We start from the raw sequence: 11,367 nt of genomic DNA, 5'->3' as shown, positions 1-11,367 counted from the left end.
GGAACCTGCACGTCCTGAACTACTGGACTCGGGGGACTCGCATTCCTTAGTGACACGCCCTGTGCAGCATTTGGAAACTGCATTTCCTGACCTACTAAATTGGGGGAGCTCGCATTCCTTAGGGGAACGTCCTGCAAAGACTTTTGAGCCCGTTCCAGCTGATTTACTGGATAAAGGGGACCTGCATTCTTTCTTTCGCTTTCGTCCGAGCTATCCAATGAACTTTCTAAATTCCCGGAACGAGAACTAGCCTCATCGTCTTCCGTTATGAGTTGGTCCTCTTTTCTAGCCAGATTTTTAATTTCCTCAACGCGTTTCAAATTTTCTTTATTTAATTTGTTCACATTTGTATGAAGGGATTTTTGCCCTATTTCTATTGATTCGAGCCTCTCGAGGATTTTGCTAAGGAGTGCTGAAGATAATTGGGAATTGTCTTGGGAAGTGTTTTGGAAATTGTCTTGGGAATTTTCTATCGTGGACATGTTGCTGCTGTTTTTATCGAAAAAAAAATTTTTTTAAGAGTAACCGAATTATACCGCCTAACGAAGAATCTATACAAAATCACAGAAGATGAACAAAACTTACTTGTCGTGTCTCTTTCGATCAATGTAGCCTTCGAAGCGTAATCTATTGATGTTTCGTCATTGCTTCTTACGGTAAAAGCTGAAGGGTTGAGGGGTGCCAAGCGCTGACTCGTAGACAGACGTTATGGTATCCCACGTTGCCAATTTGGTTGGGTGACGTCTCACCTTTTCTAGGACTTTCACCCGCGGAATCACTGTCGAACTTACTTAATTCGGCCCGAGTACGTGTTTTCCGGTGGTCCCCAGCGAAAATATCACCGTATATTGATGAAGATCACTTATAAATTCACTTCACTATTTTTTCAAATATTAAGGATCACTTGTGAATTCACTGAATCGAAGATTCCACTATTCTTTTCAAAGATAGCCGACTTTGATCGTAATCGTCTCGGACTATCCTGGCAGGATCGCCAAAATGTGACGGGTCTAATTAATAAAACAAACCCTTATTTATTATTTATGGCGATATCCGTAGATATCGCAACTTTATTGTTGAGTTCCACAGTGGTACGAAACCGTAAACAAGTACACGACTGGCATAGAGCTGGAAGGACAGGTCAGTTTAGGGTCCCAACTATTTGGACCCTGGAGTAGGGGTGACTACAAGCTCGTCACATATGTTAGACACTAAATTTAACATTCAATTTTATTTTGCTGCAATAAAACTTTCAAATAATACCTTTTTATGTTTTTTATTCAAATCAAATACTCGTCAAATTGAGAAAGTTTTTAAATAACGTACGGAATATTATTTGAAATTATTGGTATTGATAATAGACTTTAAAAATACTTTATTACATCAATTTAAATTCATTATTTTATAATCAACAGCGAGTCATGCTAGTCTTTATCAGCGCTTGACATTTCGTGCTACTTTTCGTCAGGTTTTTGCAAGTGGTGTAACACTTCACCAGTGCGTTGCGAGTGGTGTTATTTTTCGTCAACGCTCTACGGGGCGTGCTTTTCTTCGTGACAACAGAATAAACTGTCTACGAGCGGTGCTACTTATCGTTGGCGTTTTGTAAGCCGTGTTAATCTTCGCAAATAGTGCTTAGCTTTGCGAGTGCTCGAGGAGTGGTGCTACTCAGTTTAAAGGAATTTTGAACCGTGCTACACTTCGTTAGGAGCGTCGAACGGTGTTCGTGTTTGTCAAACGCTGAACGGTGCTAGGCTTCGTACGGACCATCGATATTAAGAACGAACTGCACGGAAAAAACATATCCATTAAATTGTATAGAACTAGTCCTATAGTAGATGATTCGATAGGTAGTTTAATAACAGTTAAAATCGTCTTCGTTTTATATTGCGTTCAACTATGCAACGAAATGTGTTGCAAAGTTCTATCAAATTTAAAGGCCGATGTCACGTCATCTCTATTAAAAGGCAGGTTACAAAAAACGTAAGATAGTTCTATAAAATCTAAAATACAGTCTATATCGAAGAAGTCTCGAAACTATTGAGAACAGTTCTATAACGTAATAACAGATTTTTCGCCGCAAAAATTAATCTTTTTTATTATTATATTAATACTATTATACTCTAATTTTTTTTTACATGATTAAGTACACAATTACTTACTATTACAGAATCACAACGCTAATTATAATCGCACGCTATGAAAATCTGTATTCGCCGCCGGTTCGAACCCTATAAGTTTTACATTTCTAATTTCTAACACCTAAAGCCTCTCGGCTAACCTAGCTGGAAGTATTAAAAACAAATCTGAAATATAACCGACAGCTGTGCAGGACTGCCTGAGAATTTGTGAGACCCATTCTATAACAAATATTGCTACGCTTATAATAATATGTGCACTAAGATTTTAGATACATTACAAATTATTATTTAATATTGTATGTAATTAAACAAGATTTACACTAAATTCAAAAATATTTCAAGATATTTTTAAAGATTTAAGAAAATATATTTTAAAGGAATTTCACAACTTTCCGAAGATTTCAAGAGATATAATAGGCTTTAAAGAATTCAAGAAGATTATTTATGTTTTTAAATTACTTTAAACTTTGTAAACTCATTTAAATTCTATTCAATTTCCTAAAATTCTGTTAATATACTTAAACATGCTTTTAATTACATGAAAATCCTTAAACTCTTGAATTTGTTTAAAATCATTTAAATTTCATTATAAGATTTTAAATTCCTTTATTTACTTTTTAAACCATATTGAATCCATTGAAATGCCACAAGATTCTTTAAAATCACTCAAAATCTCTTGAAGTCATCAAAAGTATTTTTAAGTCTTTGAAATCTCTTGAAAATTCTTGTAAGTACTTTTTAAAATTGTTCTAAAATCTCTTAAAATTCTTTAAAATTACTTGAAATATTTTGAAATTCATTTATAAACTTTAACCTTTTTTATTTTAAAAGAACTTTTAAATCCCGTTAAATTATTTTGAAATTTATTAACATTTTTTAAAATCATTAAAAATAATTTGGAATCATCCAAAACTTGTAGAGCGCAAAGGGAAATTAAGGAATATGTCAGATTATTGGAGAATATTCAGGGATATATCGGGATATCAAAAATATTTGAGATTCTAAAGTATATCAAGAATGTTAAGAATATCTAGGAATATTGAAATAATACGTGTATGGGAATATTTAGTGAATCTATCTGGAATATTATAGTGATCGCCCCCTCGTCACATAGAAATAAATTGGCTTAAAACTACCTCACCTCGAAGAAACAATTTTTTATTTTAAGTACATGTTACATCCAACTCTTTGGTATATATCGCAGAATCTATCAAGGGCGAAATATGTTGTTTTTTAGAGAAAATTATACTTTTTTCATACTTCCAAAATTTGAAGAGAATAATTAAAAATATTTTCTTAAAAACCCTACCTTTTTAATTTTTCTAAATATTTTTTTAAAGTTTCTACTGATAAAAGAAAGGCATCTTAGCAGCTTATGCAGGCTAAACCATTTTTCAGGCTGGGACAATTTTTCTCTACTAAAAATGTATTTAAAAAAGTTTTTTAAACTATCAAAAATATTGCGAAAGAACAAGAAGCGTTTTTCATAGAACTTGTTCAGACGTGCAAACTTTTATCTTAACATTTTTCCATATCTATCATTGTTTCCAAGAAAAAGTAGAACATTCGATTGTAACAAAAAAGAATTCTCCTGGTTACGAAAGTTATTGAGCAAGCAATAAAAGTTATAAGATATCTTCATTATGAAAGTACAATTGTACTTTTTGTCAATATTTTTTTGAACTTGAGTTCAAAAAAATATTGACGACAAATTTAAAGTTGGTTTTTTGAGAAAACCTTTTTTAATTTTTTTAGAAAAACCGCTGTCATTTTGTTAATTTTGAACCTTTTTTTTTCAATTTTCCGATAGATTTTGGAAGAACACGATGAGCGATATTAGAATCAAAGAGAAAATAACGACGCTTTCTCGAATGCATTCCTGGAAATTTCAAAAGCTAAATATTAATTGTGATGTTGGCACTTTAAGTTCGATGAAAGAAAAACAATATCACGGCGATAACAGAAAACTTGACATAATTTTGACTAACCCAACCCGGATCGACGTGGTTCTGGCGCGAGCCACACCATCCGTCCCCTTGCGGCCACATGTGAAAAATCCGATCGGGCCCAGATCGGAACTCGGGAATAAGTTGGGCCAATTTCTGCACGAGGTGTGATTATTCTTGTACAATATACATATAAAGTAGTTATACAGTTAACTGTGTAATCCAAGAATATTTCTCCGTTCCACCTTCACTACCTGAGGAGTTAAACTTTATTATCACACATCAAAACCAGGCAGATTAGTTTTTAAATAAACACCTGTATGGGTTTAAAGTTTGTGCATTCCCTGTGAACATCTTTTTCTTACTTGAATTTTTTTTAAAGAGACTGAAGTTAGGAGTAGAAGAAAACAGTTTGAATTAATAAATTTACTGCTGGAAAAAATATGCATAAGATGAACATCTTAATAACCGTGACCTTAGTTCTAGTAATCGTGATGCCAATTTTCTTGCTTTTTATTAAAGTTGAATACATGAAATTTATATTTGCTATTATAAAATTCTAAAAGTAAGAGGGTTTCATCATTGATATTTACCTTAAATATATTTTTTAACATTATATTTAAATTATAACCAAGTTTCAGAATTACTGTGATCCTCACGATTACCAGGAATCCTGAGAAAGTAAAAACGTTAGAATATGGTCAATAATTTGAAAGGTTTCTGCAATTTTTTATAATACAGGGACGCTTTATCAGAATTATTCTTTCGCTGTTCCACATGTATCTTTCTTCTCTCTCCTCTAAAAAATGGAAACGAAAGTGCCCATATAAATATGAGCCATGACCATAGGAACACCTTTGCGATTCGTGATTTCAAAGAAGAAGCTTGTGGATAAATAAAAAAAAATATTTTAAAGTTTTTGAAGATGTAAATCGGTATCTCTTATCTAAGCGGAAAGTAAGTACAGAAATAAAAATTAATTACATTTTTGAAAAATTAAATTTGATTTCTTTAATTTAAATAAAATTTTAATATGTTTTTACTTTAAATTTATAATGATATTTAACAAATTTTTATTTTTAATTCATAATGATATTTTAAAAAATTATAATGCAATTTAAAATATTTTAATTATCAAATTAAATTAATTTTTGTTGAAAAATTATTTTTCATCAAAGGATTAAAATTATTTTTGTATTTTCAGATGAACAAGGCTGAGCGCAAGAGGTGACGTGCAGCGTCAAAGCTCCAGCCAAATGTTTCCTTGAACGCATTATTTACCCCAGAGGGGTTTAAGACATTCGGTGTGGTTGTTGATAATAGTACGTTAAGTAGAGAATTATTTTAGAAATTTTATGTATTTAAAACAAATATACTACAACATACATTCTAAAAAACCGAAAACTTTTTCCGATATAAGTAATAATTTTTTTCGTATTATTAAAAAACTTAAGCTGAATTTAAATTAAACCAAAATTTTGTCCTAGTCATAATACATAGCCATGCAAAAGTTTTCAACCACCTCTTTTTGATGACTAATTAAGTTTTATTATTTTGAATTACGTTAGATCTGCAAATTGTTCTCATTAAAGGGTGTAGTGCTCCCTAAATTCTATTTAAAATGAATCCAGTGTGAAGTCAATTTGTCTATTCTTCAAAGTAGATATTACAAAATAGTCTAAGTTTTCAACGTTTTGCTTTAATTTTCAATGACTTCCATGATAATCTATATTTTAAATGTTCTTGGGTTCGTTTTAAAGCTATTTGAAACTAATTTATGTATATAATGTTTCATATATTTACAATATATTGTTTTTACCACACAGAATATTGAAATTTCTAAACTTTTTTTTGTTATAATTTTGATTACTTGCACTGTGATAGAAAATTATTTCAGATGTACGCTTATAAGCTCTCTAAATTTGAAATAGTGAAAATTTCACTAATTTAATTAGTGATTGAATGATTCACTGCTGAAATAGTGATTTTTTGACTTTTCACTATGGAATTAGTGGTCTTCGACTGTAAAAATAGTGATAATTTCACTATTTCCAATGAGTGTATTTTATTTTACTATTATTTAGTGGTTTGATTTACTATTTAATTAGTGAAGTCGAGATCGAAGCCGTGATCACGGCTAATGGTGGACTCGCGCCAACCCGCGCTCACGTCTCGTTTGCATTGTTTTCATCGTTTACATTTGTCAGCTTGCATCATTTTTCTTTCTACGAACATAAAAAAATTTTAAATACAGGTTACTAATATTTTTAAGTTTATTATACTTTCGTGTAATTTCTAAGTGAATAGTGTTCTCATTATGTTGCGATATGTATATCGAGACGAAAACATTTGCTACAGAAAATGAGCGCTGTGTTTTTTTGAGGTTCTGAAATTCAGGTTTCCATTCATTTCTATAGAACCAAATTGCAAAGCTGAATTGAGATTTTTCTTTAGTAAGTACACTATCAACATAAATTAATTTAATTTTTAAATATATATTATAGTTTACTTCTATAACTTGTCTTGTAATACAGTTTACTGTTGGGGTTATTGGTTGACTCCAGCAAATATTTTATTTAAATATGGATGACAATTTTACGTGTCGTGGTGTATTTTTATTGATGATTTTTAATGCATTTTTTATTAAGTATTGGTTACCCTAAGGTATATGCGTCATCCACACCGAAATATCCAATGAGCTTTAGGGGTACGACAGCCTAACTGCAAAAGAGTTACCTAGAGCTCTAAAAGAGGATCAGGATGTCATGATCGATTTTGACTACTTAATTAGTTATTTTCCACTTTATAATTGTAGATACTTAACCTCTCAAAACCACTATTTTCTTAGTGAAATTTCACTAATTGATTTAGTAAAATATTTCCACTAATTGAATTAGTAGTTTTTCACTAATTCGTAGTGACCTACTTCTCGCTAATTCAATTAGTGAAATTTCACTATCAAATAGTGAAATTTCACTATCAAATAGTGAAATTTCAATAATTCAGAATTAGAGAGAGCAGTTGCGATTCTATAGAAAAATAACTTTGAAATGAACCCAAGAACATTATAACTATTGATTATCATGGAACTTATTGAAAATTAAAGAAGAACATTGAAAACTTACACTATTTGCAATATCTAATTTAAAAAATAGACAAATTGGCTTTACGCTGGTTACATTTTATGTAGAATTTAGAGAACATGCAATCTTTTAAAGAGAACAATTTTTATCTCTGAAATGATTTAAAATAATATAACTTATTCAGTTATTAAAAAGAGGTGATCGAAAACATTTGCATGGTAGTGTAGATATTTTATTTAAAATAAATACATTTTTTAATCAAAATACATTTTTTTTAATTTGAACTTTTTCGTTTCAGAATCATGGAAACTACGTCACCTTTATGAAAACCATTTATATTCCGCTTCAATGGTTTCTTCAAACTGTGACTCTAACCAAATTAAGGGCAATGCTAATAATGACAAAAGCAGTAAAAGAATATAATTTAAAATGTTCTAACATTGAAAATGACAACCAGGAAGACTGCTATGTTACATTTAGCGGGGTAAGTGTTCAAGTGATCAAAGAACAAAGCTTTTACTTCTTCTTGAAGATAAATGAAGAGGATCTCCCACATATCGTAAAGGATTTAATTCAAACAAAAAATTTAATTTCATTGACGTGGTGTGAGAACAGAAAACTTGCTGAGGTAGAAGAAGATGAAATTACGATAGTGTATGTGAAAAAAGAAAGCGCTAAAGAGGAAGAAGGAACAGATCTGAGGAAGAAAGTTGATCCTCTGGATGAAGGAATGCCTGAAACAGCAGAAAAAGATGCTAAGAGGAAAGTAAGTGTAAAAATAAATAAATCACATTTTTTAACAATTTGTATTTAATTTTTTTTTGTAATTTATAATGCAATTGAAAAATGAAATTTTCAACAGAAATGAAACCTTTAAGTTTTTAATTATTAATTTAAATTTTTTTATTTTCAGATCAATTCTAAAGAAGACGATAAAATAACTGTAATCCACATGCAGAAAGAAGAAAATAATGCTGAATCCGGAGCTGGTAGAGAAGGAAACTAAAGTGGCGTATGTGAAGGGAGTCCTGAAAAAGTAGAAAAATATCCTGAAGAAGAAAGTGTGGATGAAACAGATGCTGTAGAAGAAGACAGTGTATATGAAAAAAAGACGCGGAAGAAAAAAAAATAAAGTTATTGAAGATGTACGTAATCAACATTTGAAAATGGTCTTACAAATGGTCTACAAAACTATTTTTTACTCGTTTTTCATTTGAATCTAAAACAAAAATGTTGTACTTATAAAAATTATAATAATCCTGTAATGTATTCGTATTTTCAAAGAGTGGAAAAAACATGGCTTTTAAAGACTCTAGTTATAAGGAATGAAATGTAATAAAAAATCTGTGAACAAAAATGTAATCAAAGAAATAATTTTTATAAAATATATAAAATAAATTTTAAAAAGTAATTAAAGTTTTTTTCCTAAAAAGACCTCTTCAAATTTGAAAGTTTTTTCAGCTGAATTTGAACTATTTTTTATCATTTTCAAAATACAGAGGAAAAAATAAGAATAAAAACGCATGTAGTATTACTCAGAACTTACCACATATATCTTATAATATACCTATTTATTAGCATGGGGTAATATTCTTCTATCCATTTACATACTTTATTTTTAAAAAAGAAATATTTTACCCTAAATAAAATTGAAAAGCTATTTTAATCATTTTAATCAATTTTATCATTAAAATCAAGAGTGATTAAGCATGATACCCGATCAGTTGCTAATTTTTTTCCTAGTGAGAAAGAATAAAAGATATCCAAACAAAATAAGACATGCAGTAGTGGTTGAAGATCGCAACCTAGGTTAATTAGAATCATAAGTTTGAATAATCGTATCTGGGTATAATCCTGAAGCTGAAATGAATATCATATTATTGAAAACATGTGTGACTAATCTTTAGATGAAACTTTTTTAAGAAGGACACGCATAAAAAAATGCATATAAATATATATTCAAAACGTTACGGTGAAGGGACCCGTTCAAGTCCAACATTCTATATGCTGTAAAAAAATGTAATAATAAAATCACAAATGTTCAATTCTATTTACACAAAACTTAGTGCAATTCTAAGTGATCTACTTCACTGTTCGATATCAATAACACTGAATTGATGAAATGAATTCGGAAAACAGAATTTACTTTTGCTTAGAAAAGGTCTACTTTATTTTAAATCTTCAATAAACAGACATTTTTTATTACAAAATAACGTATTTTTTACCTTATTTTTTATAAATAAATAACACATAATATACACTTGCAGCTCAACACAAGTTTTATTCGCTTCACTTAAAGTTTGTTGAATTGATAACAATGAAAATCTTCGAAACTCGAAAGACTGAAAATATGCATATGCATATAACCGTGTGAGGAGAATTCATGTGGAGGTTGTCTAGAATGTTAAAACGAAAAGCACTTAAGATTTTAAAGAGATCTCATTGGAATAACTAACGAATATTTTAGTTAATGTTAATTTTGCATCGTACATCTACAAACTGAAAATAAAAAATTATTATTTATAAATTAATTTATGTTGAGATCGTCAGAAAAATTTCAACTGGTGATGCATTCGAGTGAGTGTTTACAGGAAAATAAGAAGATTGATATTTTTTCTTGCCTTTATAAAAATATTGATCTTAATTTAAAGATACATTTTAAAATTATAAATTACCGACCGTCCCATGTATTTTTTATGCCGATTTAAAAAGGGGAAAATTGAAATATCGTGTAATTTTTTTTTTTAAATGATAGGTGATATTATGGAGAAGGTACTATATGTCTGGTCATTTAAAGTTGCTATATTATTGTTAAATATATTTTTAATATTTGTAATGTTCATCTGAAGGCCTTGTATTTGAAATTATTTGATTATGACAGCTGATCACATGGCATTTTCATTTACTAATTGCAAGTGTCAAGTACATTTTCACTTGACCAAAAAAGAAGAAATTAGGAATGCAATACGTATATATTGTATAAAAATTAAAAAAATACTATTTATGATTGAAATCAAATAATTAAAAAATAATTAAAATGTAGTAAATAAGCGAGGTGACGAGATAGCAGAAGTGTTTTTCTCCTAGCGGAAAAAGCATGTGCGGAAATGGATAACAGCGCCAAGTTGCAGAAGCTTAGTGGACAGTCTCTAGAAACTGCGCCGGTAACAGGGAAATCGTTGAAAAATCACAGAAACATCTGAGATAACTATTGTAGAGTAATTAAAATATTTATGATGATAAATTGTTCACAGTTGTTAAATTCAAATAGTAAAGTTGCATATGATATTTTAAAATTGAACTAGATAAATTCATTATGAAGATGTTGGCGCTGCTGGATTCGAATGTTAGAAGTGTTAGAAATAGATTTTAAAACGGAATGTCAAGCATTACAAAACTTGGTGGGATTGAAGGTAAGAATCAATATGATTTTTATAAAAAATTTGCTTGTTGTGGCTATAATATAATCCCGCTAATTTGTAGAATGCCTGAAACTTTGATTTCTTGAATTTATGTGCTTTTCTCATTTCTTTCTAATAAGAAAGGTCAAAAGAAAACTTTTTAGGAAAGTTATAATTATCCCTTTTTGAGAATTTTTCCTGTATTTTGAGGGCTCTTTTACATCTTCCGTCGGTTTGTGAACGACCGACCGACTGATCAAAATATCCATTCACACCTAGTTTTTCCATGGTCGGAAAATCTTGTAAAAAATTTTCCACTGGCGGGAAGTTTGAAATTTTAAATGTGCTTGAAGCGCTAAAATAAATATTTCTAATTCACAAATGTTTTTTAGTGTTACTAATATTCGTATTAATTATTTATTTAATATATATTAATTTTTAACGAAGAAAGCGGGGCTGCAAAAGAGTTAAGGATTTGCATAGCAGTGTAATCGAATATGAATTCCCAAATGTCTCTAAAACAGTCACAAATTGCAAGTGTCAAATATCGTGCTTATCTTTTTAAATTAAAAACTTGTGTGTTTAATGAAAAATCTTGCAGGTAAGTAATTGTTGCTATTATTAATGAAATTATTCAGAATATAAATAGTTTCATGTATTGTGAATTGCTTGTATTATGCGTATAACTGATAATATAGCCTCAAACATAGCGTGTACGTCGCTATAGTGACGTGAAAAAGAAAAACTAAACGATAATATGCTGATAGTATTATTTTAATATTTCAAAAGTAACCAT

General features: G+C 29.8%; 1 protein-coding gene across 3 annotated transcripts; it reads left to right on the top strand.

Annotated features, from left to right (window-relative positions):
* Positions 1-4,124: 4,124 nt before the first annotated feature.
* Positions 4,125-8,498, top strand: LOC117173429. Of its 3 annotated transcripts, XM_033361990.1 has the most exons (5): positions 4,125-4,252; positions 4,829-5,044; positions 5,292-5,409; positions 7,469-7,936; positions 8,084-8,498. In XM_033361990.1, exons 4-5 carry the CDS (start codon positions 7,493-7,495, stop codon positions 8,174-8,176), a joined length of 537 nt encoding a protein of 178 aa, XP_033217881.1. In that variant the 5' UTR covers positions 4,125-4,252; positions 4,829-5,044; positions 5,292-5,409; positions 7,469-7,492; the 3' UTR covers positions 8,177-8,498. The 3 variants fall into 3 exon arrangements, with proteins under 3 accessions (XP_033217881.1, XP_033217882.1, XP_033217880.1); XM_033361991.1 differs by lacking the exons at positions 4,125-4,252; positions 4,829-5,044; positions 5,292-5,409 and adding an exon at positions 6,315-6,540 and having other exon boundaries at positions 7,469-7,654; positions 7,786-7,936; XM_033361989.1 differs by lacking the exons at positions 4,125-4,252; positions 4,829-5,044; positions 5,292-5,409 and adding an exon at positions 6,315-6,540.
* The last annotated feature ends 2,869 nt before the right edge of the window (positions 8,499-11,367 follow it).

Source organism: Belonocnema kinseyi, chromosome 5 (assembly GCF_010883055.1).
Source record: "Belonocnema kinseyi isolate 2016_QV_RU_SX_M_011 chromosome 5, B_treatae_v1, whole genome shotgun sequence".
NCBI lineage: Eukaryota > Metazoa > Arthropoda > Insecta > Hymenoptera > Cynipidae > Belonocnema > Belonocnema kinseyi.
Note: the sequence above shows the minus strand (reverse complement) of the source record. Positions and strands in the feature narration are given on the sequence as shown.

What these genes read in the sequence shown, in the direction of transcription:
- LOC117173429 (XM_033361990.1), top strand. Translation starts at nt 7,493, where the DNA reads ATGAAAACCATTTATATTCCGCTTCAATGGTTTCTTCAAACTGTGACT. An exon ending in AAAAAGATGCTAAGAGGAAA is followed by an intron (nt 7,937 to 8,083) that starts GTAAGTGTAAAA and finishes TTTTATTTTCAG; the next exon opens with ATCAATTCTAAAGAAGACGA.